The sequence below is a fragment of the Sebastes umbrosus genome, chromosome 2, assembly GCF_015220745.1.
Source record: "Sebastes umbrosus isolate fSebUmb1 chromosome 2, fSebUmb1.pri, whole genome shotgun sequence".
In the NCBI taxonomy this organism is placed as follows: domain Eukaryota; kingdom Metazoa; phylum Chordata; class Actinopteri; order Perciformes; family Sebastidae; genus Sebastes; species Sebastes umbrosus.
In genome coordinates this window covers 7,546,464-7,573,555 of record NC_051270.1, presented here as the reverse complement: position 1 = coordinate 7,573,555, position 27,092 = coordinate 7,546,464, and the positions used below count along the sequence as shown (strand labels likewise).

General features: G+C 40.5%; 1 protein-coding gene across 1 annotated transcript in view; it reads right to left on the bottom strand.

Annotated features, from left to right (window-relative positions):
* itfg1 (integrin alpha FG-GAP repeat containing 1) overlaps positions 1-27,092 on the bottom strand; it is a 167,574-nt gene that overhangs the window by 75,813 nt on the left and 64,669 nt on the right. The window contains exon 10 of the mRNA XM_037748976.1: positions 16,643-16,797. Within this exon, the coding sequence (XP_037604904.1) occupies positions 16,643-16,797 (155 nt within the window). The remainder of the gene's footprint in view (positions 1-16,642; positions 16,798-27,092) is intronic.

Genomic DNA, 27,092 nt, shown 5'->3' with positions numbered 1-27,092 from the left:
CACTTCAGCAATGCACTAAAACCAGGTGAATAAAAGAGGTAAAAGTTTTAGCCAGCGACCGCCAAATTTGTTGGCTGAAGTGATTGCGTGGCATGAGACATACACAAGAAATGAGCACAGAGAGGTTTGTCATGCTATTGCTGTGCAACAACCTCGAGCAGAGGTTAACTACATTATTTTGTTACTGTCAGACACTCACTGACCTACAGCCCGAAGAGCTCCACACATAGATGTGCCATGTTTGTGCGAGTGTCTCTCGTGCAGATGTGTCACATCTCCCTGAGGCTTTTCCTGTATGGTTGTTGATTCACACTCCCTTTCCAAAGACACTTGTGACATCTGAAAGGTGCATTTCGATGGACGATAACAGTTCCAATCGCAGGTATCTGTAATCACCGGTGATAAGTAGTGAGGGCATTGTGGTGTGCTGTCGTGTATTGGTGTGAGATCAACGGAACAGAAATCACTTAAGTTCAGCCGTTTCCATCTGTGACCTCATTTTGTATTCCAGAAATAGCTCCCCCTCACCACATACTGCTACATGCATGGTTACATGTGCACACACGCACACGCACACGCACACGCACACGCACACGCACACGCACACGCACAGCCAGGTGGAGTGTGACATTTAGACTATTTCTCCTGCGATAGGGGGCTCTTATGAAGCCGAGGTGGACCATTTCAACATCAAACACTCACAGCCAGCGGGACGCTCTGTCTCCCTGAGGGCAGTCGATGAATGGAGAGTGTGTGTGTGTGTGTGTGTGTGTGTGTGTGTGTGTGTCTTCCTGTGAATATGAAGCCTACCTGAGCAAAGAGAGAGAGAGTGGCTGGGCTGCCGGCTGCTCTGACAGACAACCATACAGCCTATAAAAATAGTCCGGTAGTCTAAGCACATCTGCGTAACGCTACTTGCTATAGGGAAACAACACTTTTCTCACTGTCATCACAGCGGAGGGCTGTAATAAGCTGCAGGAGCTTTCTTCTCCATCTCCATCATTACATTACTAACTAAATTTAATAAGGATGGGAAACGTGAAGTTCTGCGAAGCATATTCACGCTATGCTGCTTTCTTTTAGGGGAAAAAGCCACTGCCAAGACCACGTCTTGTGCTGGTTTCAAAATCAAGCTGCTTGATGTGTGCTTTGTTTACCAAATGACTAGTTGTGGTGCTGCATGCATTACTTCATCAGTGCTACAGTCCTGGAAGACATCGCACAATCCCCATAATTCAGCTAAAGTGCTTCCATTCTGACTCTGTATGATGAGCAACAACTACTAAAATTACCACTGCTGCTGCTGAGAAAGCTACATCATCATGTTTGTTTCACTGTTACAAATTAAGAGCAGGCTGCTGCTCATCATCTCTGTGATCGGTTGGCATGCCATATTACCTCATACGAAAAGTTTACATTTATTTGCTTTCAATTAACAAAATAAACAAAAACACACGGCAGAAACATTGTCAAATGTCTTCTGAACTCTGCACTAAAAATCAGCTTCTGAGTAAATTTGAGGTGCAATTATGCCTCATTTTCATCTACAATGCCTTAATGCCTTTAATGGTTGTTATTGACGTTGAGTAGTTTGAAGAGGCAGTGAGTGAAATGACACCATTTAGTACTTAATATCCACTTACTAGTCCAGTGTGTATCTGACTGCATTAATTTAATTATTGAGTGGGTGTTTTCAGAATTAATACTCCTTGTTCTAGGCTACAATGATGGGAAACACTGAGTAAGAACTTTAACTGTGCATAATATGGTATAAAGCATTTTGGAACAATGGTACAGTTAAAGCCTGCCCGCAACAAATCCATGCGTTCTCCTGTGCTGGCACAACACAAACACAATATGGACACAGGTCAACAGGAGACCGAGAAGATCGGCAGAAGATCAGGCCTGCTGATAAGAGAACGTGCATTCACACACTTACCTAGGCTTGCAGCCTCTGTTCTGTTTATTTTAATACATCAGCTGATTGGAGGTAGAAGGGGGAATTTTTTTCTAATTATTTTTTGATCCATTTAAATGTTACTCACTGAGGTATGTACATTTTTGCCTGGATTTGGCATGGGACGATATGAAGATTTACTGTCATGATTATCCTGGTCAAAATAATTGTAATTCATTATTATTAATTATGCTTAAAACTCAAAGCTGCAGTGGGTAGAAATGGAGCAAATATGATTAAAAAAAGTTATTTTTATAAAAAGGTCACTATATCCTGACAGTTGTGCATGAGACATGAGAACAATCATGTGCCTCTGTGTCCTCTGGTGCTCCTAATGGCATCTGTAAGATTTCACATACCGGAGGAAAACAACCAGTCAGAGCTGATCTGGAGTCTGCCGTCCAGCTGCCGTCTCTGAGCCGGCTGTCAATCACACGCAAACTCCGATCAAACCGATCAAACTAGGCAGCGCTGATCAAATATGAATCAATATTCTGTTACTGTAATGCCTATTTCTCGCTTCAAATGTTTCAAATGTTTTCAGAAACTGTTTAGAAACTGTACTGTTTAGCTGTAAAATTAGAAAACTTGTGACCGGCAGCCATGTTGAGATCTGCTGAGAAAATACCAAACACCGCCCGCCAGCCGGAGCACAGCCAATAGGAACGCTCTCTCTCTAAAATGACCTGTGATTGGCCAAAGTCTCCCGTCACAGGCTACATGTTTTAAAGCCTGAAAACAGAGCCATGAGGAGGTGCAGGAGGCTAGTTTTTTCTCAGAAAACTTGAATTAGAATATGCTGAAAGGTTATTATGGAATTTTTGCCCAACGTTGCCAAAAATGGTTACCTACTGAAGCTTTAAAATGGCACTAAAACATACCGGAATCACTTTACCTCTTTTGTTTAGTGAGCATCCTTTTTAGTGAAAAACAATCGAACAATTTTAAATAAGGTAATCATAAACAATAAGGTCTCCCTGCAGAAGTAAAGGATAAATAAAAAATTGCATTATTGTGTGAGTATCTCAGTGTCTCATGTCTGACATGATAATCCCTGTATTTTTTTTAAATCAGTCTCTATATTTTCACTTCTCTACTATGATAGTGAGCTAGGCAGCTTTTTCAAGTCACTTGTGAGAATATTTACAATCATCCCGATAATTGAAATTCCCAACGATCAACTTATTGTGAGTGTTTTTATCGCGATCTGATATCGTCCCATCCCTACATTGGAGAGCCTATAATTGGTATTTATCACTAACAGACCTCTACACTTTGAGACCTTTTTTTGCTCCCGTTGTTGAATTATTTATATTCTTGGTTTGTTTGCTCTGAGCAGAGTCAGCATACAAAACATGCACTTAGTTTTAGCAATAAATAAAACACAACATTTAGCTTTACAAAGAGGTTCATTCTAACTTTTCTCATTGAAACGGAAAAGCAGCAGAGCTCTGAACAACAGCAGAGGTGAAAGTCAGCGGAGCTCCTCATGCTTACGGCGAGTTCTTCATTAACCTGTGAGGCAAGGGCCAGCTAACACCCACACATCAATGTACCACATTCACTACAATAGATTATGACTAACTGGTTGAAATCATATTATTTATTGTTCCATTTCCTCCGTTGGAAATATTCCCTATTGTTTTACCATACTCTCAAAAAGTGGAAAGAAAGGGAGAAAGAAAGCAATTATGAGAAAGAAAATGCAACAAAGCCCTATTATAATAATATCTGGAGAATTTTGCTGACTTTTAAGGGATTTTGAAGTAAATAATTATTCTTCAAAGCGCAGACTGAGGTTGAATAAGTAGCCACCGATGCAGTGGGATGACTGATTCATCCAAACAAAATCACTACAGGCAGGTTACAGAAGTGTGGAACCGAAGAGGTGAGCTTTTCATGCATTGAGGGAGCTCTCCTCCCTGTCTCCCTTCAGCATCCTCCACAGACATTACAGCATTTCACACACACTGGCCATCACAAACGCATATTCTCCCCATCTCTCTCGGGCATACATATACTATACATACTCTGTCCTCTCACGTTCAGTCCCTCAAAGAGCCCTAAAACCTTAACAAGGAAGATTTAATTAATTTTTCAAAGTAAGTTGTTGAGCAAAGAAGGGGCCATTATCTTTATGCTGAATGGAGGCAGTTGTGTGTTCCCATGGAGAGAGCATTTCTGGTGGTATTCAGGCAAACACTGCAGCTTTGATGTACAAAATGAGGGAGAGAGAATGAAACCAAGGGAATGTGTACATGCTGATTGTTCTCCTGTGTGTCTCTATCCTTATAATGAGAGAGCAGGCAGATGGTCAATACTTGTCGCTGTGTAGTATAGGTAAATCCTACAGAGACAATATTATCATTTGTGTCAAGGGGCCCTATTTTAATGATCTATAGCCTATTACTCCATTATATTCCGTTGATATATTTTGATATTGTTCTAGCACCTACACTGTATTCAACTGAGGAGTGTGTGTAACAAACCGAGTATGTGTGTATGTGAACCTGCCTGACCAAACCTCATTTTTAGAACATGCCCATGGGCGCACAGATGGGTGCAAGTACACAGCGAAAACTGCTTTGGTCTGAAACTAGCAATGACAGTTGTGCCGTGCTGTGCGCCGTTTTGCGCCGGGTGTAAAATAAGGCCCAAGGTGTTAAAAACTATTTGGAATTCATCATAGGAAATCTTTAAGGACCAGTGTTTAACATTTAGGGGGATCTATTGGCAGAAATGGAATATAATATTAATAAGTATGTTTTCTTTAGTGTATAATCACCTGAAAATAAGAATCGTGTTTTCGTTAGCTTATAGAATGAGACGTTTATATCTACATAGAAAGCGGGTCCTCTTCACGGAGCCGGCTGCCATGTTTCTACGGTAGCCCAGAACCGACAAACTAAACACTGTGTTAACTTTTCCTGCCTGGGCCGGAGTCGATAATGTTACTCGCTCCGGAGTTAACCTCCGCCGTCACTCCACTCAGCCACCAGGAAACAAGACACAGGAAACCTCTGTTGGTTTTGAGGAGCTTCAGCATTTATTTCAGCACAAACTGCAACTTCCACTGTTCATTCACTTGATATTCTCAAAGCTAAACTAACTCGGTCTTCTGCTCCACGAGCTCACTTGTTTGCTCACACCATCACACACATTCGCTGCCGCTTTCTCTCTCTTGCTTCATCACTCACTTGCCACGTACACACACACACACACTCTCTCTGCACTGACACTGCTATTCTCCAAATGACCCACGTTACTCTCACAAGACCTGGCTCTAGAGAGGGCCATTTGCGTTTTTGCGTCGACCACCGCAGTTCTCCTACACGCTTTGCACACGGGAGAAGTTTAAGTTGGTTGCAATCTGCAACCTCACTGATAAATGCTGCCAAATCCTACACACTGCACCTTTAAACAAAGAGCTTTTGCTGAGGCATTTTGCATTTTAGGGCCCATTCTGTTACTTGCTGGTGAATATTTTTTCTAATTCTCATGAATACTGTACCCAATCATTTTCAGTACAGCAGATATACGCAATGCACCAGTTGAATTACTCACAGCTATCTCAACATCTGTCACCACCATTCAAGTTCTGTCACAATTAAACAGCAAAAGCGTCCTTGATGATTTTGCACAGCTTGTGCATGGAGAAAACCACAAGAGGCAGAAATACCAATTTCGTATCCAACAGTAGCCTCATACACAAAATTCACTTTTGCTCAAATCACAAACTCTATTTTCTTTATTGCGGTTGCCTTCTCCAACAACAGTCAAGATCTGTCCTGTATTGTTTGTGTGTGTGTGTGTGTGTGTGCGCAATAGGTATAGCGTCTAGCTCTAAAAGCCTGGAGGTCTGATCAGTATTTTTCCTCTGACACCAGCTGGTCAGAGCTAAAAGAGCAGAGGGAGGCAGCGCTGCTAACTGCTGCCCACGCCACACTCTTCACTTTAATAGAAGCACCAAACAAAAACACTCCACACACCTCATTATCAGGGGAGGGTTTAGCACTTTTACAACAGGCACAGCACAGCATGGACAGTTGACTGGTGTAAACACGTCCAGACCACTCTGCATACAAATAAATGCCTTTTGAATATTGACACAAGCAAACAAAAGACGTTGAGGATATCCGTGTGGACCACCTCCGTACACGGTGTGGGTGGTGAGGTGCATAAATTGCACAAAATATGGGATTTTCTGTAAAGCATACTGTATTCATTTTAATGTTTGGTGGCAGTGTTGCAAATAATGAACATGTTTATGAAAATTATTGTTGATCTCTCTCACAAACGCAATTTCCTTTAATCCATAAAGACACTTAGACTGTATCTTTAAGAACTTTGGTGTATTATGCAACACATCCTCACTCCCAACTCGTCACTTGCCGCTGCTTGGTCAGTGACATTCGGCATCGGACACCGACGAACGGGGTACCCCTCTTGCATTACTTTTGGACGCATTGGGGATGGCGTGTCAAGATATGATCGTTACATACATAGTGTCCTTTCAAAATAAACCGTCCGTTTTCACAGGAAGCTAGGTTTAGGCAACACAACCACTTAGTTAGGGTTAGGAAATGGTCGTGGTTGATGTTGACTTCACTAACTCAACTTACGTGACTAACGACTCACGTGACTGACGATAATGCCGAGTCACGTGACTAACGACGTACGTGACAAAATAAGATGATGTAACTTTTAGTTTCACACAGTGCACGAACACCGGTCTCCTGGTTGAAAGTCTTGTGTTTGGTTGTCTCAGGGGATTGACTTGCTTTTGGAGACAGCCTCAAGTGGCCATTCAAAGAACTGCAGTTTTTTGGCACTTTCACGTTGGCTTCGTTTCTCAGTACCAGAGGTTGCTGCTTGTTTGATATATGTGAGTCGTGAGAAGTGTCCTAAACATCCCAATCTCAGGTTTCCGTTAGTGTTAATCAACGACAGAGGTGCAGCTTCCTAAGTCCAGCTAGAGGCAGACATCAGGAGATTCTGCCTGTCTGACATATTTAACATTTCTACCAATTTTTGAAAAAAAGAATAATCAATGCTGATCTAAACAGAAACATTTTTGTCTATGATGTTTGATTAGGATCTTATTTTATTTCAACTACATTCTATCTATTCAAATGACGAATTAAGTGGAACTTGGATTGTCCAATTTACTCAATAAAGCAACATGTACTTGTGTCAGTTCTAAATTGTTTTTGGCACATCTTGCTTTAAATCCATATTTGAAATACTGCAGCAAAGTGGGGAATTTACCCATCTGTTAATATTGGTTGCCATCACACACTGTAGATTGCAAAAACCACACACAAAGCCCTATAGGAAAGCTGGGCTCTGTAAGAAAACTATGTGGGTACATAAGTAATGTATCCATCCAAACAAACCACTGGCATTGTTTATATTGATGTATGTACTGTATACATAAAGTGATAAGCATTAATGCATTACATTTGTAGGCCTCGTCACTGTGGTAAATAAAGGGAAAATACAACAAAGGAGTTTCCAAAAATATCACAAATACACCACTTTATCGACGTGCCACATGGGCAAAATATTCTTTATCTTGGTAATCAAGATGATTTTTTCCGGCAATATTAGAGTGGCAAAATATTGAAGAAAAAAACCCTTCACTACAGTAAGTTATACATTATTGATTAATTTTAAATATTCAGCCGTTATGAGACAAGGCAGTCCTGGAATAAAGTAAGACAAGCATTAAATTAATGAATTATTCTTTCCGCTATGAAACTTGTAAGTGACAAAAATCAATTGCAGCTGCCAGGAAGCCTACTGGAAATAAAATGCTCTAACATCTATCAGTATTCTAGCTGCTCGCTTTACAGGCATAAGAAAACAACAAATCTCAAGATTTTTGAATGAATCAGTTCCATCTGCTGTGAGACGACCGTGATGTCTTTGGAGAAGGGCAGGAGCAGGTCATTGCCATGCCATGTTGATGCTCACTGACTTGTACACTTTGCAAACTGTCAGTTTGATGGTTTCATATGGTGGGAGTGACAGATGACTAAAATATTGCTTTGGAAGCTGGTTGCCTCATGCTGGTATACCCCGAGGCAAACACAACAGATGCACTTTTTACAGGTCGTGAAAACTATTCTCGTGAAAGGTGACATTCCTGCACTAAAATGTCTAAAAATGACTAGACCATATGTTATATATTTTGTTGAGTTGTGTACTTATATTATCCCAAATGTTTCCAACAATGTTCAAACTCAGAGAAATCTGTGATTTTATTCAAGGTAATGACGCATTTTATACCTACCAATGGCATCATATTCCCTTTACCCCCTCTAGTTGCTCTAACTTCCGGGGAAACACTAGATATGTCAGAGAGTGAGGAAGGAAGTTGATACCTTGTTTACTATTGTTTGTATTGCTCGCTTTAACGGAGCTCAATTATTCATTGCCATTGTCATTTGCTGCACGTTCTGGCGCTGAAGCTGTCCCTGTAAAGCGCAAATGTACGGGTGAACCAAACAAACCCAAGAAGATTATGGGACAAGAAGAGAGATGTAAAACAAGCGTGTGGCATTTCCAAGATAGAGAGAGCTTCTTGACAAAGACTACAGAGAGACGCTGATGTTAGCAAATTAACGTTGCGTCAGCCAACGTTAACTTGTGACTATTTCATTAGAATGAAATGAACGTGTATAATTGTGAATACACATGATGTGAATAAAACTATAATACATTAACTCCTCCGTGAACAGGATTTGTGTCTGAGTCCCGTTGGATAGATTTTCATTGGCAACGGTGGTTAACAATGAAGACAACAACTCTCATGATCCAAAGCTACTTCACAACGTCATCAAAGTTTGTCTTTTGTTCCTGTTTTGATTGAGAAAACCCCTCGCGGCAGAAATGACATACTGTCTCATTTACACTGATAATGAGTCATCTTTTTCAATGTGTGTGAAAATATGTGCTGCAGATTCCCTCAGAAATGAACAGTGGTCTCCATGGGCTTGATGTGTTCACGCAGAGTAGAAGGGTGTTAAACCAACATCTTTGTGTGTATGTGCCTGAGTGGGCAATGATGTATCTATGACCCATTGTAATCTGTTGATGTCATCCGGCCCGTGGCCATCTGCTGAGGTTAAAAGTCACTGTGGATGATGACGACTTTGAAAAAGCCTCAGATGTGGGGTATAGTGCTGATCTGGCTGAAAGGGAGGCTGCCTGGAAGGTGATCTGGCTGTTGTTTTCCATTGCTTGTGCACATCAGACACATGCACAGGCATGTAATTATTAAAGTTGCTTGAGGCCGATCACACATTTAAGCTGACCTTTATGCCTTTTAATCAGTGTATGGATGTGATTGGGTGAAGTGTGAAAAACATGATTACTGCTAAAGGATAATGCCATTCTATAAGGCCTGGTGGCTAACACATATGATCCTATACCACACACGTTTTAGTGAAGGGAATTCTGGGTGAGGCAGCAGCAGTGAGTGAGTTTCAGTGTGAGCTGGAGGACAGGTGGCATCTGTTCATCTGTTCGGCTTTAAACAGAGACAAGATGAAAACTGCACAGCCCTATCTAAACAAACAATGTACCAGTGTTGTGTTGTGTTGATGTAAGGCATATTTAATATAAAAGAAGAAGACTAAAGGTACATGTTTTAACACATAGTAATATGAATATCTTCAATTAATTTGCACATTTAGAGAAAAGCATTTCCTCTTAAATTATTCTTTTTTTATTGTTTGAAAATATATATTCTTTCTGGAGTAAGTTTTTTAAAAAAAATATATCCAGCTTCTTCAATTTTATTTACAAAGAAAATTCCATCACAAATGAACTTAATGCACGTAATGTGAATACATGCAAGCAAATATTGAAATGCATGGAGTCACAAGAACATGTGAAATGTATGTTTTCATGTGTCCAAAACTCACATGTGCATAAGTAAATTGATCACATGTAAGAATGCTGTTTAACATGTGATGAATATCATGTGTCCCTATGTGGATTTATCAGATGTGAAGTGTGCTGTATAGTATACATGAAAAGTCACGTTCTTTTATAAGGGATAACACATCTACTAGAACAATAAAAATGAAAAAAGAAAAAAATACAAGGAGGAAAATCATGATTGATTATAAGTAAAGATTTTAGAGCCATGAATTAGAACTACAACAAATTACCGTATGCATTGTTTTCAGTATTAACACATGGACATACTATAAAAAATGGTGCTACAATTGTTAGTCAGAAAAAGGATAAATCAGGACATGTATCATATTGTTAAAAAAAATTAGGCCTGTTAATCGATTAAAATATTTAATCACGATTAATCTGAATTTTTTTTATCTGTTCAAAAAGTGGGTACCCATAGAACCCGTTTTCATTCACATATCTTGAGGTCAGAGGTCAAGGGACCCCTTTGGAAATGGCCATGACAGTTTTTCCTCGCCAAAATTTAGCATAAGTTTGGAGCGTTCTTTATCCTTCCACAGAAATTAAAATTTCAGTATATAATATATAGAGTATATAAACATAGAATTGAATTTAATAAATTGGCCCGATTGTCACAGATACCTGATCCAGCTATTTGAGTCAGTATCAGCCCGATAACCAATCCGGTATCGGTGCATCTCTTGGTATGATGTACTGCCATAATATGTGTGCAAATGACTTGCTTATTAGTAACTAAGGTAACTAACGTTTTACAAAAAAAAGTCTGATGGAAAATAAAAACGAAAATAAAATCTAAATCTACAACATTCTTCTGGCTTTTGTGTAAAATGCTGCTGCAAAAAACCTTGGTTGTGATATCTTAACACTAATACGGGTTGAAGTTGTTCTATTCTATGACTGTCCGTTGCTTGTGGGCTGCAACTCATCAGCCAGTGGAGACTGGAGGATGAGGAGATCAGGCAGGTGATTCATGGTCTATTTCTTTCTAAAAGCAGTAATGAAACTAATCCAATTATCTATTATTAAAAATGATATCCATTTTAATCATAATGTTAATTGTGATGAACTGTAACTGTAATGTCTTCTTGGGTAGCTGTAACTGAATAAAAATGGCTTCCATAGCAACTACAGTGCATGATGTCACTGCTGGACAATTATAAATAATTGAATGATTAGGGGTATATTATAGTAATTGTGTTTCATGACCAAGAACATACTGTAATACTGGTATTTAGCAAATGATTAAAATTGTTGCATAAATGCAGCCTTCCACGATGAAGATTTCAGGAGATTTCTTCAGCTTTCTTTATGTCAAATGTGTCATCGGCAATTTAACATACATACCAAAACGTATTAGGGCTATCAATGGATTAAAATATTTAATTGCGATTAATTGCATGATTGCCCATAGTTAATCACGATTAACCACAAATTAATCGCTTTATCTGTTCAAAATGTACCTTAAAGGGAGATTTGTCAAGTATTTAATACTCTTATCAACATGGGAGTGGACAAATATGCTTGCTTTATGCAAATGTATGTATATATTTATTGTATATTATAACAATGACGAATATTGTCCTGAAACCCTCACAGGTACTGTATTCAGCATAAAAAACACATGCTCAAATCATAACATGGCAAACTGCAGCCCAACAGGCAACAACAGCTGTCAGTGTGTCAGTGTGCTGACTTGACTATGACTTGCCCAAAACTGCATCTGATTATCATAAAGTGGGCATGTCTGTAAAGGGGAGACTCGTGGGTACCCATAGAACCCATTTTCATTTACATATCTTCAGGTCAGAGGTCAAGGGACCCCTTTGAAAATAACCATACCAGTTTTTCCTCGCCAAAATTTAGCATAAGTTTGGAACATTATTTAGCCTCGTTTCCGACAAGCTAGTATGACATGGTTGGCACCACTCTAGCTTTAAAATTTAACCTGCTACAACATCCAAAAGATCGTTTGCATTAATGCGTTAAAGAAATTAGTGGCGTTAAATTTGCGTTAACCCGTTATTATCGTGTTAACTTTGACAGCCCTGATACGTATATATGCAGTCACTGTAACATGAACAACACTACTCTGTGTGTGTATGGCAAACTTCAACTGAGTACATGCCATCAGAAACTGTTTTACTGAGCAGAAGCCAGTTGGGAAAATGGGACTAGCAAAAAAAAGGACATGAATAGTTAGACGGCTGTGTAGTCTGTGTCTTGCCTGGAGAGAGTTAAGAATCTGGATCATAAGCGGTATATGTTGTGCAGTGCCATGCTGTGTCATCTGCACCTGAAAGAACTACACTTTATCATCAGGCTTCCTGCAGAAAGTTTCTCACACTGATACGAGATAAGAAAAGGGGAAGAAGAAAAAAAATCTCCCCTTTCTTTAGTTTCATACTGCTGTTCTGTTTCTGAGTCTGTATCTCTGTCTCTATTCTCCTCAACATCCAGTGCTTGCTTTTCTGCAAACACTGAAACACCTATAGGATTCTCCTTTCAGCGGTGAGCCCTGTGTTCTTTGTTGTGATTTAACAATGTTCATCCATGTGAGCGTGTCAGTGTGTGTGTGTGTGTGAGACAGAGAGAGACAGAGCGAGCGTCTGGAGGCACCGTCTGTCCTGCGACCTGAATATAATGCGGACCCCGAAGGAATGTAGTTTTAGGAGCTGCCGATGGAAATTACACACTGCACAAAAATAAACAGGAACACACATGGACGCCGACACACATGCACCCTAAATCTGTCTTGCAGTTCCTAATGGCTATGTTTCAAAACAGTTTAGTAGACCTGTGTATAGAGTGCTACAGGAATGAGTCCTCAAACCCAGAAATGAGTAAGCATTTTAGCAAGCCCACTCTAGATGTCTGAAATTAAAAATTTAGCACGTCCGGTTCCCTCGTCTGGAAGTCAATGGGGCTTTTTGAATGGGTTTTTAGTTAGATGCCTTAAATAAGGTCTGTAGTCAACACAAGTTTAAGATATTTTAACGCTTTGCTCTACGATATAAACTACGTCAGTGAATACCCCACTCATGAATTTTGAAGCCTTTATGCGTCTTAAAAAAGACGGTGGCTAACAAGTGGCCAAGTGAGACTACTAAACGTCATCACGCCGTCTCGTCCGTCATTACAGCCTCGTTGTTTATACTCACTCTCATGCGATTGTGGTGTAGTTTGTTTATAGCCCAACGTTAGCTTTTTACTTGAGGCGATTGCATTTACACTTCAAAAATCATAAAAAGGGTGTTCATTTGTGGAGTTTATCTTCTTTTATCTGAACAAACGTGTAAGTATCATAAACGTCTATTTAAAGACGTTTTACTAATTTAGTTAGTATGAGTATGAGAACAAACTATGCGCCATTTAAAGAAATTTAAACTTCAAAAGTAATCAATAGAAATTTCAGGTTAAGTACACGTGCTAACAAGAAAACTGATAATGGAACACAATTGACACAAGCATTAGTTTTCCAAGGTGGAGAGCACTGTAAGATGACAAGCAACTGAAGGATGATGCACAGTTGACCCTCCTCCTTTAGGATCCTTTGAATAAGACAAGTGAACAAGGTAAGATGGAGCATCACTGGTGAAGGCAAAGCTTTCAATTTACAAGTATATCCGCTTTCAATTGTTCACCTATGGCTGTAAACTCTGAGTGGTGTGGTGACTGAAAGAATGAGATCACAGAGCTGGAATGAGTTTCCTTTGCAGGGTGTCAACCTTAGGGATATGGTGAGCATCCGATTATGATGTGATGCCCTCCTGCAGAGGTGTTGGCGGTTCTAGGAGGAGACCATGGGCAAAACAAGAACATGCTGAAGGGGTTTTGTATCCCACTTGGCCTCTGAATGCTTTGGCAGCCCCTAAGAAGAGCTGGAGGCCGTGGCAGCAAAGACGGATGTCTGGACTCTGTTTAGCTGCCTCCATCCCCAGACACAAGTGAAGGAAATTGGATGGATGGCTGATCCAAGTATATTGTCACATCTTCAAGTACAGCAGCATCATGCAGATGCCATACTTCTCTATGTGGCCTGCTAGTAGTTGCGAGGTGTTATATATAGTAAAATAAGTCGGGCACTCAACAAAAAAACATTACGAAGACACACATTTCCTTCTGAGCAAATCACTGGCTTTGTCAAAGCCCCGCCTCACAAACTTGAGCTATATCACATTCGTAACCGACCTCCCAACTCTATTTATTCCTTCTGCTCATTGTCCCAATGATTCCACCTGATTACTCTCATCTCACACCCTCTACTCCTTCAGTCACATTTAAATCGGCGTTCATTTTGCTGGGAGGAGGAGTGACACCGGCTGGCAGGACTTTTATCTGAAAAAGCAGCTATAAATAACCACTTGGAAGGAAGAAGGAGTAGAGATGGAGAGGAAAGAGAGAGAAAGAAGGAGAGGGATGGAGAGGGAGGGCGAGTTAAAATAGATCAGATGTGGGCTGAACACATATTTGGTAAGCAGAGGGCATTTTGGTTAGAACTGCAGAGTGCTGCTGAATCCAAAGCAGGCGAGTAGACAGGATGCATTTAATCAAACGTCTGAACAAAAACAAACACAAGCGCACCCCATCGCTCAAAGCTGACCCCTGAAACCTTGTGCCTTTACTGAAAAGCAGCAATGCAGATCAGAATTACTAGGACTTTACGCACTGAATTGTGGGAGCACCACTAAACGTCCTTATCTGCACACACAGAGAACTTCCTAGTCAAACCGCCGACATCGTTTAGGGTTTACGTGCCTTGCTCTGGGGCACATTTGTGGTGGTTCTTAGAGGTTTTGATTTTACAGGTCCGGGGACTCAAACCAAGAGACAACCACAGACTTCTCTAACCTTTAAACTATTCTTCTTTCTTGCCACCCTGACCTCTTTTCATCTCTTCATCCTTCCTCTCTCGCTCCCTCCTCTGTCTGTATGCTGATGATGTGGTGTTAAATGTTACTGCTCGGGTACTGGGAAGCGCTTCCGCAAATAACGTCCACGGCCCAGTGCGGGATTACAATGCTCAGGCTTAAAATGAGAAGAAAATACAGGAAGAGAGGGAAAAAAAAGAGAGAAGCTATAGCTTGTGTGATTAGAGCTGGTGAGACAGAAGTCATTTCGAGATGAGGGTGACTGCAAAGAGTTAAGCCCGACAGGACTTACTGGTGATTATGCAGAGCCTAGACAAGAAAGTAGGGTTCACATGTACATGTGTGTGTGTGAGTCTTTTGAAGCTCTCACCCAATGTCTTACTATTTCTGACACAACAAGCATTCAAACATCCCCCCGAAACAATCAGTATGCATAGACAATCACAGATCATGACCCCTTCAGCTATCTTATCTTCATCTCTGAGGCCAGATAATCCAAATAGGTCCTTCAACACACACACACATCCTAGTGTCCACGGTGTCTTTCGTCCTAGCACATGCTGCAGTGATTTTTAAAAGGGCTGGCTTATCAGTCGCCATGTCCGTAAGCTGAAGAACACGCTCACCTTAGCTGTCTTCTCGCCCAGTCCGTGCTCTAGTAAACTGGATGGTAATCACGTCTTCATTATATTACAATGTCATAGATTTCTATTGCTCCGTGCAGAACTTTTCAAAGCTCTATATCCGGCAGTCAAGGACTGTTTTTCTACTGTGTCATGAATGTCAAAGTGTCAGCAATCACCTTAATTTATGCTTCAGCTGATAACTTATGATTTATTAATGAGATGTGATTTAATTAATCTACTTTTGAGAACTTTTTCACTTTGAATATGTTGCTATTCCGTGGGTAGGAGGATGAGAGCTGTTCTTTAAAGGTTGTAATCCTAATCAGGTAAAGACTGCAGAAACCATTTCTAAATACAATGTAAATTCAACTATTTTTACCTATGTGTATCAGCATTAAACTGCATATCCCAAATTAGTTGCATTTATTAAAGTCATTATATTTCATTATCCCTGCTCTGCTTTGTTTGATCATTCATATCAATGGGGCCACATTTTTTTTTCCAAGCATGAGAACATATCGTTGCAAGTACAATAATTTCACAGTAATTTAATGGCTAAATCCATCCTCCATGTGGCGTCTTTGAAAAAAAATAAACATTTATAGTTTTGAAGCTTAACAGATTTACATAAGCCATTTAAGTACGCATCTTGAGTTATTAGGTTCCAATCAATTTCACTTTGTGTTCCGCTGGAATACTATAGTTAGTATAATCTCATCAAAATGTGGTATGGTACACGACATATTCAAATGTGTTCATGAGAATTGAGCGGATATGGATTTGCATGAAATCTGTGATTCTCGTGACATTGATTTCCAAGTAATAACAGTGCAAACGCCATTTGTATTTAAGTGTGTGCTACATGTGCAGCCCCTGGATGTGGTCACAATGAAGCTGTGTGCCTCTGCACCGATGGCTCATGAAGTGAGGCACAGTAGTGACACGATTAGTTGGAGCGGGGTTCAGGGACCTACTTGACAGGATTCCAAGAGATCCCCTGCCAAGCCAGGATTAGTTTAGTTTCAGAAATATCTCATTCATTTACTAGAAATTATCTTAAATAAGGTCCTAGAGGAATGACAACTTACTCTATCTTGTGCGTGTATAATCAAAAATGAAAAGATAATGCCAAAAGTACAAACTACATATCTCACCCTTACACACACACACACACACACACACACACACACACAAGTAGTTACTCTTTAGAACACCACACCAGCAAACATTTCTCCTACCTGCCACTGGTGTTGCGGAGGACCACCAGGGCATCAGGGAAGCCGTCCAGGTTGTAGTCCCCGAAGTGCATGGGTTGGCTGGGTTGGCTGGGTTTTCCTGGCACAAAACTCCAAACCGTTTCCTTCCTCTGGAAATCCAACAGCACTGGTACCCACTGAAACAATAATCGAAAAAAATTACATCAATCAGAATTAACCAATGCAACACTGGACACAGTATTAGTGAAAATAGAGGACAGGAGGATGGTAAAGGATTAAAGAGAAACAGTAGATAAGCAGTGCAAAAACTAAGTCTTGGTCAAAAAGTCATTCAGTCTCATTTTAGTCTTCAATTTGATTCTAATGAATTTTCATTTTTTGTTGTTGCTACTTCTTTAGAAAGTAGTATCAACATGTTGAAACCCCATTAGTATGAAGAAAATGTCAATTAATGAAATCATCTTTTCAGTAGATTGCAAGCAAACTAAGTCAATTTGAAGTAAAGGCCCTTAAACTGTTGTAGACAACAGTATGGTCAAGTGCACCGCACACTGGTATAGTAATGGATGTTTTCATTGTACTTTTCATCTGTCATTTCTGAGCAGGTAGACACAAAATACTACAAAATACAATAGACAATAATTGCAATGTACAAAGAGATAATCCCAACTTTTCAGACAAAGACAAAAATAAACTTCAATATGTTATCCAGGTTTTACCATGCCATTTGTGTCATATGGGAAAACGACTTGTACTGTGCTTGCATCATGGGCTCAGATCAAAATTGCTCAAGGCATGGCATGGTGCTCACCCAGATGTGGGTATAATGGTAATGGCAATTACAACATTTGACTTAAATGTGCTAATTTCAAAATTCAGAGCATATCTATGATAGAGGGATTGCCTCCACACAGCTCTCAACATGAAGACGGCTCAGCTGGCGGCTAGCAGTTAACAGTGCAAACAGCATGAACAGTGCAAACAACGGCAACAGTTTAACCTGGTTGGGAACCAGAGGGTGAGTGCTACGCTTCTGCGATGACGCTGTTGGTCGGGACGCCGTTATCAGCTGTAACCGCCATATAAGCGCAGTGCAGAGCGGTGGTGATTAGTTAGCCAGTGGGAGACACACAGGACTCACATGCACAAACATGCATGCATGGCTGGCCCGGGTATGTCAACAAAGCACAGAGAAGCTCTGATTACAATACCTACAGAGGGAGAGTGACTTCATTCTCTGCTCAGGTAGACATTATTCCACTATATCTTTACAGCAAATATTTGTTTAATGCTATATTAATGCTCTGAATTTTAAATGTAGCACATTGAAGCTACGACAAGCTAAAAAGAAACATTTCAAACAAATGCTTTCCTCAGTGGATGAGAGCAACGGTTCAGGGGACTGACATTACCAACAACAACCCCAACGATCCTTTTTCAGTGCAGTTAGAGCACTCCAATAAATACTCCTCCCTGATGGTCTCACGCTGACTAGTTTTAGGAGCACTTTAACTACAAAAACAGTCCCAAAATGACTTTATGTGAAACACTGAAGTCAAATAACAATATGATTTAAATTCAATCCTAAATTGCCCACCTAATAGCAATCTGTAGACTTTGAATTCATCTGAGTGCAAACTGAGACTCCAGCAATACTTACTTTCACGATTACTTTAAGAAAAGCATTTATTTGTGAGGTTAAAAAGCAAATGAAATTATTTGCTAGAATAGACCTGTAAATCCTCAATTTGGATATTGTCCCAAAACAAAGCAGAATAGAAAGAGAAACAAATTACCAAATCTGAACTAATCAAAACTGAGAAAAAGATGATCAAAACCCGTCTGAATCTGATTTATAACAATGACAAAATTCATTATAAATTGTCAATTGGCTTAATAATAAACTACAGAGCTTGGTTTTAGAATCAGGTGCTGTGTGTGCGTGTGTGCGTGTGTGCGTGTGTGCGTGTGCGTGTGCGTGTGCGTGTGCGTGTGCGTGTGTGTGTGTGCGCGCGCGTGTATGTGCTCCTAGCCTGCAGTCTTGCCTTAATGCCATTCTCTTTACACATCATACACCGGTACTGAAGAAGCCCTCCCACCATTTTAACCAAACACAACTGAGGCATCTTTCCCTCATCTTGACAATTCAAATGTCAAGGTAATAGGGCCCTCAAGGGGGCCTTGCTGTACTGTAATATTGCTACTGACTGATGTATTTGAAAGGAAACAGTCAAACTAAAGAGGTACACAGTAAACAGCATGCCAGAGACAGCGTTTTAAAAGGCCTCGCTGAGACCATTATCACCTCTCGCTTAATATGAATACCATTTCACTTAGCAGCTGCATCAAAACGAGTTGACTCTCAATTCATGTCATATTATCTTTCTTTCTTTCACCAAATGCTGTTGACTGAATGTATTATTATCCCTAATCCTTATCCAAAGAGCATCACAAAACAACAAACATCCATTCATGAGTAGCATGTATCACCATTCAGTACAGGAAGTTCAGTTCGGTACATTAATTATTTCCTATGAACCAAATAATTGCAGTGTCAATTAGTCTAATTCCAGGTCTTATTATGTGTTGAATATGCACTTAGTTGCTAATTATTAGGTACACCTAGCTAAAGCTAATGCAGTCTAACAACAACTGCTCATAAAACAAATCCTGCCTTTGTGTATGTTATAGTGCTCAGTTTCTCTTTCAAAGACGTGTTGATTCAACTATATGCTCATTTTTTAGGCTGCGTGTAGTTTGTGGAGCTGTTCAACAGTATTGAATTATACAGAGAGGTGTTTCTATTAGTCTACTCTCATTGATATAAATGTGGTGGACAAAACAATAGGAACACCAGTCAGTAAATTGCAGTACAGTACTGTCATCTAAGTTTGAAGTCATTTAGAAAGAGTGCCACCATTACATAGTTTGTCCAACAGAGAGAAATGCCAAGTTGATGTTTTCAGTTGTAAAATGTCTCACTTATCTTGGTCGCAATTGTTTGAAAAAGCAAATCGAAGGAATCCACATCAAGATTGTTGTTATACGTTAATGTTAAAAATAGATATATAAATAGATATATAATTTTTAGACTCTCAAACATCAGTATTACCTTCAAAAATACAGTACCAGTCGGGCTATCCTCTTACAGTATTATCATAAAGACATTGGATTTGAAAAATGTTAAACACAAGCTGATTTGTATTGCATACATGTGAAAAGTAATTAACTCTACTGGAACACAGTTTTGTTGGCTCTGGTTTTCTAGATTTAAAGCTTCAGTAGGCAACAATTTTTTGGCATCATTGGGCAAAAATTCCATAATAACCTTTCAGCATATTGTAATTCAAGTGTTCTGAGAGATAACTAGACTTATGCACCTCCTGATGGCTCTGTTTTCAGGCTTTAAAAACTCAAGCCCGTGACGGAAGACTTTGGTAACAGGTCATTTGAGAGAGAGAGGGTTCCTATTGGCTGGGTGGCGGTGTGCGGTATTTCCTCAACTGTTCTCAACATGGCTGCCGGGTCATAAACTTTCTCATTTTACAGCTAAACAGTACACTACAAGATGTTTTTGAAAACATTTGAGGACAGAAATAGGCATTACAGTAACAGAATATTGATTCATATTTCATCAGCGCTGCCTAGTTTGACCGTTTGGTCGGAGTTCGCGAGTGATTGACTCATAGATGGAAGCTGGACGGCAGACTCCAGATCAGCTCCGACTTGTTGTTTTCCTATGGTCTGTGAAATCCTGCAGATGCCATTAGGAGCACCGGAGGACACAGAGGCACATGATTCTTTTCAGATTTCTGGTTTCATGTACTACTATCAGGATATAGCGATCGTTTTATAAAAATAACTTTTTATAATCATATTTGCTCCATTTCTACCCACTGCTGCTTTAAATAAAAAAACATTTTGAGACTCAAAGCTACGCTTAATGACCATTTTACATCCCTTTGTGTGTGTGTGTGTGTGTGTGTGTTTGTTTGTGAGTGTGGATCCTAGAGAGGCGTGGGGCCAGATGCTGGAGGTTTAAACTATTCATGAATGTTAAACAGAGAGAGCAGGTGCAGGGGAGAGTCACCAGAGAGACACTCACACTCACCACAACTGCCTCTAATTGCACTTAATACGACCAGCATGTCTGAAAAAGACAACCACGGCCTATTACCAATTAGTATGAAATTTATCACACAAGCCGCGATGTCACCGATGCGAGTTTCCTCCAAACCAGCTGTGAACACTACGTGAGCACAGGAACTGATGTTTTGAAGGTAACACACTGTGGGCTGTTTGTAGGGCTGACAGGCGTGGTTGGTGGTGGTGGTGGGTGGAGGTCACGTTAGTGATGTGGCCCAGGAATGTGTCTTTGACAATTTCCATAAAGACGAACAAGTTTGCTCCGAACCTATAATGATAGGGAAACTAAAGATTTCACAATGGCAAAAATAAAACTTTAAAACACTGATGATATCTGATTGACTTTTGCCAATGAATATACGACTACTGCCAATGAATATACGAAAACAGCTGAATCAGCGTAGTAAGCAAACCCAAACCACCATCTTTCATTCAGCTTCCATCCATCCATTTTCTGTAACCGCTTATCCCATTCGGGTGCTGGATCCAATCCCAGCTGACACTTGGCGAAGGCTTGGTACACCCTGGACAGGTTGCCAGACTATATCACAGGGCTGACACATAGAGACAGACAACCATTCACGCCCACATTCACACCTACGGGCAATTTTTAGAGTCAACAATTAACCTAACCTTCATGTCTTTGAACCCGGAGAAAACCCACGCTAACACGGGGAGAACAGTGGCGACAGTGCTAACAGCTTCATGTAGTTTAAAGTGCAATGTAGTACAATAAAATAAAATATATGGAACAAACCAACATCATAACTGCCTTTCCTAATCACATTCATCTTTTGATGAAACAACACAATTGAGAGATCATTTTTCTTATTTAATTTGCCTAATAATTTTTCTCACGGGAAGGCACTTAAATAGCACGATATTACAAGGACTTTCTGCGTCATGAGGACGCATTTTAGGCTTTTCGTGTCATTTTTACGCCACACAAGAAAACTATGGTAACGTCTGCAGTTATGTTAAGGCAACAAAAACACTCTCTTAGGTTTAGGAAAAACATCATGGCTGGAAACAAAATAAAACGACACAAATGTTGCTAAAAAGCATGTCACAAATGTCACTAACACAACTTACAAAACAAAACACCGGCCTCCTAGTTGAAAGTCCTGTGTTTGCTGGACCCATTCACCTCCCCTCCCACCTGCCATCAGCAGTCTTTCTCACTTTTTATTCTGCGTCACTAGCTTTGAACGTAGCATATTTACACGGATGCTTTTACTTTGGACTCAGTACAGACTACATGGCGTACAAATGACATGTAGAAAGCAAGAATGGTGTTCTTATTGCACGCTAAATGCCTTGCAAATTACCTTTTTATGTGACAGGGCTGTTTTGTTTCACCAAATGTAAAGAAGCTGTTTATACGGACTATAAATTGCACCAATTACACAAGTTGTAAAAAGTGGTGAACCTGCATAGCTAGAGAGAAAATTACTTAAATAATGATGGTCTTCTGCCCCAACAAATGTTTTTGCAGAAATTAATTCAATTTATGGGTATCATATTTGTTGATTTTATAACCTAGCTAATTCCACAAATTCTTCTATTCATCCACTGGCTGCTGTTTTATTTTGAAAGGCAGCACCTTCTGATATTACATTAAAATTGATTAATTTAATTCAATTCTGACCTTTTCACTTTAAGGCCTTAATTAGAGGAAGTGTGATTTAGGTCCTTATGTGTCGACATGGAGTCGCTTGGATTGACTGACTGTAGTGAGCAGAAGTGAGTTGAGGACGATAGTAATTATGCTCCTCTACATACAGATGGTGTCATAAAAGCGGGGGAGTGATAAACCCAGGTTGAATATTTTTCAGAGGATAAGAGTGAGCGCGGAGCTTTAATGCAAACGCTGCCCAGTCAAGCTCTCATTAAATGACCGCTGAGTGATGTTGCTATGCGGTTTAAGAGGCTGACTGCCTGCCATATGGGCGTAAAGCTTCGCTATGATTATTGCCGTCCAGAGTGGATGGGAGTGCTGGAAATGACCACTGTGTGGAGGCTGGTGGAGGATTGAAGAGAGAGAGAGCGAGACCACAGAGGCTGCTACCAGACAGACATATATGGTATACTGTCCCACACACAAACATGCATATTGTGGACACATTTACATTGGTGGAACCATTATTTCCAGTGGAAAACATGTTAATGTCAAGAGGTCTATTGACTCTGAATGTAAGCAATGAAAGACAAAGAGAGGTGGGGAGAGAAATAAATGGTTAATATGAGAGAAAGGAGAGAAAAGAAAAGAGTGAAAATGAAAGATGTGTAGCAGTTTGGATGAATATGTGTAAATTAGTGTAGATCTACGCATTATCTCCACATTAGTTCCCATGTCAGCAGTTATTCTCAGAGCAGGTGGCCATGTTTTTCAAATGGTAGCTACATCCTCAATCTTTTTTGGTGGTTAGTCCGCGAGGCAAATGAATTCACTGGTGAGTTATCTTTACGCTGGAGTCCTTTGGTCTGTGCTCAGCAGTGCCATGACGTTCTCTCTGAGGACAGAGGGAGGCCTTTGCTGGTCGCCAGCCTTATCAGCAGACCACTGTGCTGGTGTTGGCCCTGAGGCAATCAGTGTACTGTCTGTTGCTTCTTTTCTAACGCTGATTAGAGGAGGAGAGAGGAGCAGCGCGGAGAATACCAACAGCATCTAGTCAACACTGCAAAAATGCGGAATGCACACTCACACAATGTCCGTAGTGCGTCAGGTTAAAGCGAGTCATCTGTAGGCTCTGTGATGGCGTGGTTGCTGCTGATTAAACTGGAGATGACATTTTAATCTATTTGTTAATGTCCATTACCTACAGGCAGTCTGGAAGAAGAGCAGAGGTTGAGAGAAAAGGCTGTTGAAATAAAGTTAAATAAAGAAAGACTCTTAAAACTACAAAGATGAGACCAAAACTACACACACGTATGCATACAGTATGCATCCATCAGACCGGCAATACGTCATCCAGAGAAGGTTCTCATGACCACGCGCCCTTTTGGGGGAAAACAATCCTGCATCCCTCGTAGACGGTAACAGCGCACACAGGAGGTTGAGCCATGTCTCAAAACTACTTTAAACAAACCTGTTTAAGTTAATATCGCTACGCCGATGAGTTGCTGCGTAGTTGGTTGAAATCCAAAAACACTGATCTCTGATTTGTTCCTCTGCTATGTCCTGGGCTTTGCGTCAGACCAGCATTGCATCATCGCCGAGGCTGCCCTCCCGTTTGGGGGAAAGAAATGTGCTGTCACATTTAACAGGAAAATACATGTGTAGCTGGTTAACTGAGGCTTTCACACTGAGATTTGAGGCTCATGTGATACGTGAATATTCATTGTCAGTGTGGTAAATGGATAAATGATGCTGGTGACAGTGACTAGCATGGCTAGATAACGTTAGCTTGAGTGGGAGGCTGCTGCAGTAATACAGTCATACATTACCGTTATAGCAGCATCAGACTGTCGGTTATTTACAGACAACACTTAGCATAACATGATTCAATGAAATATGTAGAGATGTCTGGATAAGCAATATCCGGCCACTGTGTTGGATGGAGGAAGGCTGAAGGGACATGGCGGCGACCAATCTATTAAGGTATCACAAACTCTCAGGTCCAGGCAAGGTTGCAAAATAATTATTAGACGTGTATAAATCAAATGCTTTTTTAACCAGAAAAAAATGCATAAGAGCTTGTCAAAATTACAATCCAAACACACCTTATATTTTAGTGACATTTATGGGATCTTTGGTTTTCTATCCCCAAAAAAGGGGGCGCGGCCTTGATGTTTTGTGAAGTGCCCGGATGTGTCTGATGTATACTTGTAAGCATGCTATCCCTCAAACATAGCGAGATGCTTAATCAAGCATCAGACCAAGATTAAGCCTGCCATATTAGTAATTAATTAAACACATTAAGTGTTGCATTATCACGTCTGTCTCTGTCTCGAACGACACTGATATGTGATGATAACATTGTGTGAACGTACGCCAGAGCAAAAGCAGATGATGAAAGAGTTATAGTGAATGTCATAAATTAGTACACGGTATCACCAAACCCAATAGGAAAAGTGGAAGTCATAAGATTTTCAATGGAGCAGAGGGGGGAACCAATAATCTTCAGCAAGATGAGACGGCGTTTCCCCTGTGTTTGTTTTTTTATTGCTCAGCAGTATTGTGTGGGGAATTCGGAGGAAATCATATGGGCATCCGTGAGGATATTAAAGGTTCTAATCTAATCAAGTCGTTTTTTATTGTGAGAAGCTACAATGGATAGCCAACCTGACAGAGGAGCTCCTTAAATAAATCATGAAGCAGTTACTCCGTCCTCGGGGCTGTGGAAGTTTTGACATTTAATCACTAAATATAACAGAGTATTTGAATAATGTCAAGTGTGTGTCTTTATAGATTAATCTGTGGCCCAACGTCCTCCCAGTCAAACAGAGCGCTCCTCAGTCTAAATAACTCGATACAGACATTCATGGTTCAAATGTCAACATATTAACACCGAATTGAGTGTCTCTGTGTGTGTGTGTGTGTGTGTGTGTGTGTGTGTGTGTGTGTGTGAGTAAGTGTGTTAGCGCGGAGATCCAAATGACCTAGTTAATGGAGATGAAGACGATGATGGGATTTGTGCTCGCGAGGTAATCTGATACCTTTAATGGCAGTGAGGGGAAGGATCCCGCATACAAATAGCTTTTTATCAAACAGCGGGAAAACTCAGCCCGTGCATAGACAGCTTATTGTGTCTTTCCGCATGCACACACATAACATGGACGCACGCATATAGAAACACATAAAACCCAGGAGGGGCACGAACACGGACCCCCGACATAAAATCGCTCTCCTGGCTTTGCTGATGACTAAAGTGAAAAAGCGACGGCATGCTCGCAGACTCCCATTGATTCAACTTGGCGGAGAGAGCTCCCGCTTCATTAGGCCAAGAAATTAAAATGTGGGCGGCCTGCGGTGGAGGTGGGAGGCGGCGGTGGGGTTTTACGAGGTGATGCGGGGAGGTGCTGTAACATCGACGCACAACGAGGCTGTCTGAGGTTATAAAATGTTCAAAAAACAAACAAAAAAAACGGGCGTGTAATGAAGCATTAGCTTTTATGATGCCGGCGATATAATGACTGTAATGCTTATCACATTAGGAGTGGCACTGAAAGACAGCATGAGACTGAACACCGGCAGAGGGGGAAGAAGAGCAGATGACTATTATATGGCAAAGTAAAAGTTAGGCCGGTATTGATACGATAAACTCATTGGAAATTGATCATGGTGTTGATTATGGGTCTACATGTATGTTATGATAGTGTTTCAGGTGATGCAATATCTGGAATATTCAAACCTAAAATATAATTAGCAATCAATTTGCTTTCAATAAATGGTAATTAGAAGAAGCGAGGGTTCTGTCAGTAAGTATTCTAACATACAAAGGCCCAGTGGTACTAGACTTCTGTTTTAAAACATACTGGACATGAAAAACGATTAAATAGCGAAAGGAAACATGAATTCCATATGGAGGTGTGGAGAAAGATAAAATGCAAACTGCTCTAAACAGATACAGAGGAAGAGCAGAGATAAAAGACTGGATGGGGATGGTGTTAGTTTGACATCGTACAAAGGATTTTGTTGTGTGTGAGGTTTCATGGCTTTAATCTCTTAAAATGTATGCAGTGGTTATCCAGTTGGATCATGTTTTATTATTTTAATCATGGAAAGTCTTAATGTCATTTTGTGAGAATGTGGATGGCTGCATGGTTCCAGTCTTTTTGCTGAGCTAAGCTATCCCTTGCTGACACTGTGGGCCCCCCTCAGACAAAATCTAGACAATCGCAATTGTTTACATTTTGGCAAACTGGGACTGTTAGGTTTGCCAAATTAGCTATTCCTGTTTGGAATGTACCCATAGAGGTACAGACAGCTATCACTGGATTACTTTGACACTGAAGAAAACTTAAAAAAAGTGATGATTCTCAGGCAATTCTGGAGTAAAAAGGAGCGTCTTTTTTCTATGCTTTCTAAGCAGATTCATGGATGCTTATTAATTTTATTAATAAACATGTATTAATCGCCTCCATGAGCTGTGTGTCACAGCCACCGCTGCTGCAACTGCTGACCATTTTGGTAAGCTGGGCCATAATATAATACTGTTTTTTTTTCAGAACACCAGCATGTTCCTGTCCCTTACACCCCATGCAGAGTCTTTCCCTGCACCCTTGCCTTCATCTGTCCCGCACCACCCTGGGGAGGCGCACCTCAGTTTGACAACCTCTGCTCTAGCTTAATATTTAGTGTGCATGAAATGACATGACATGA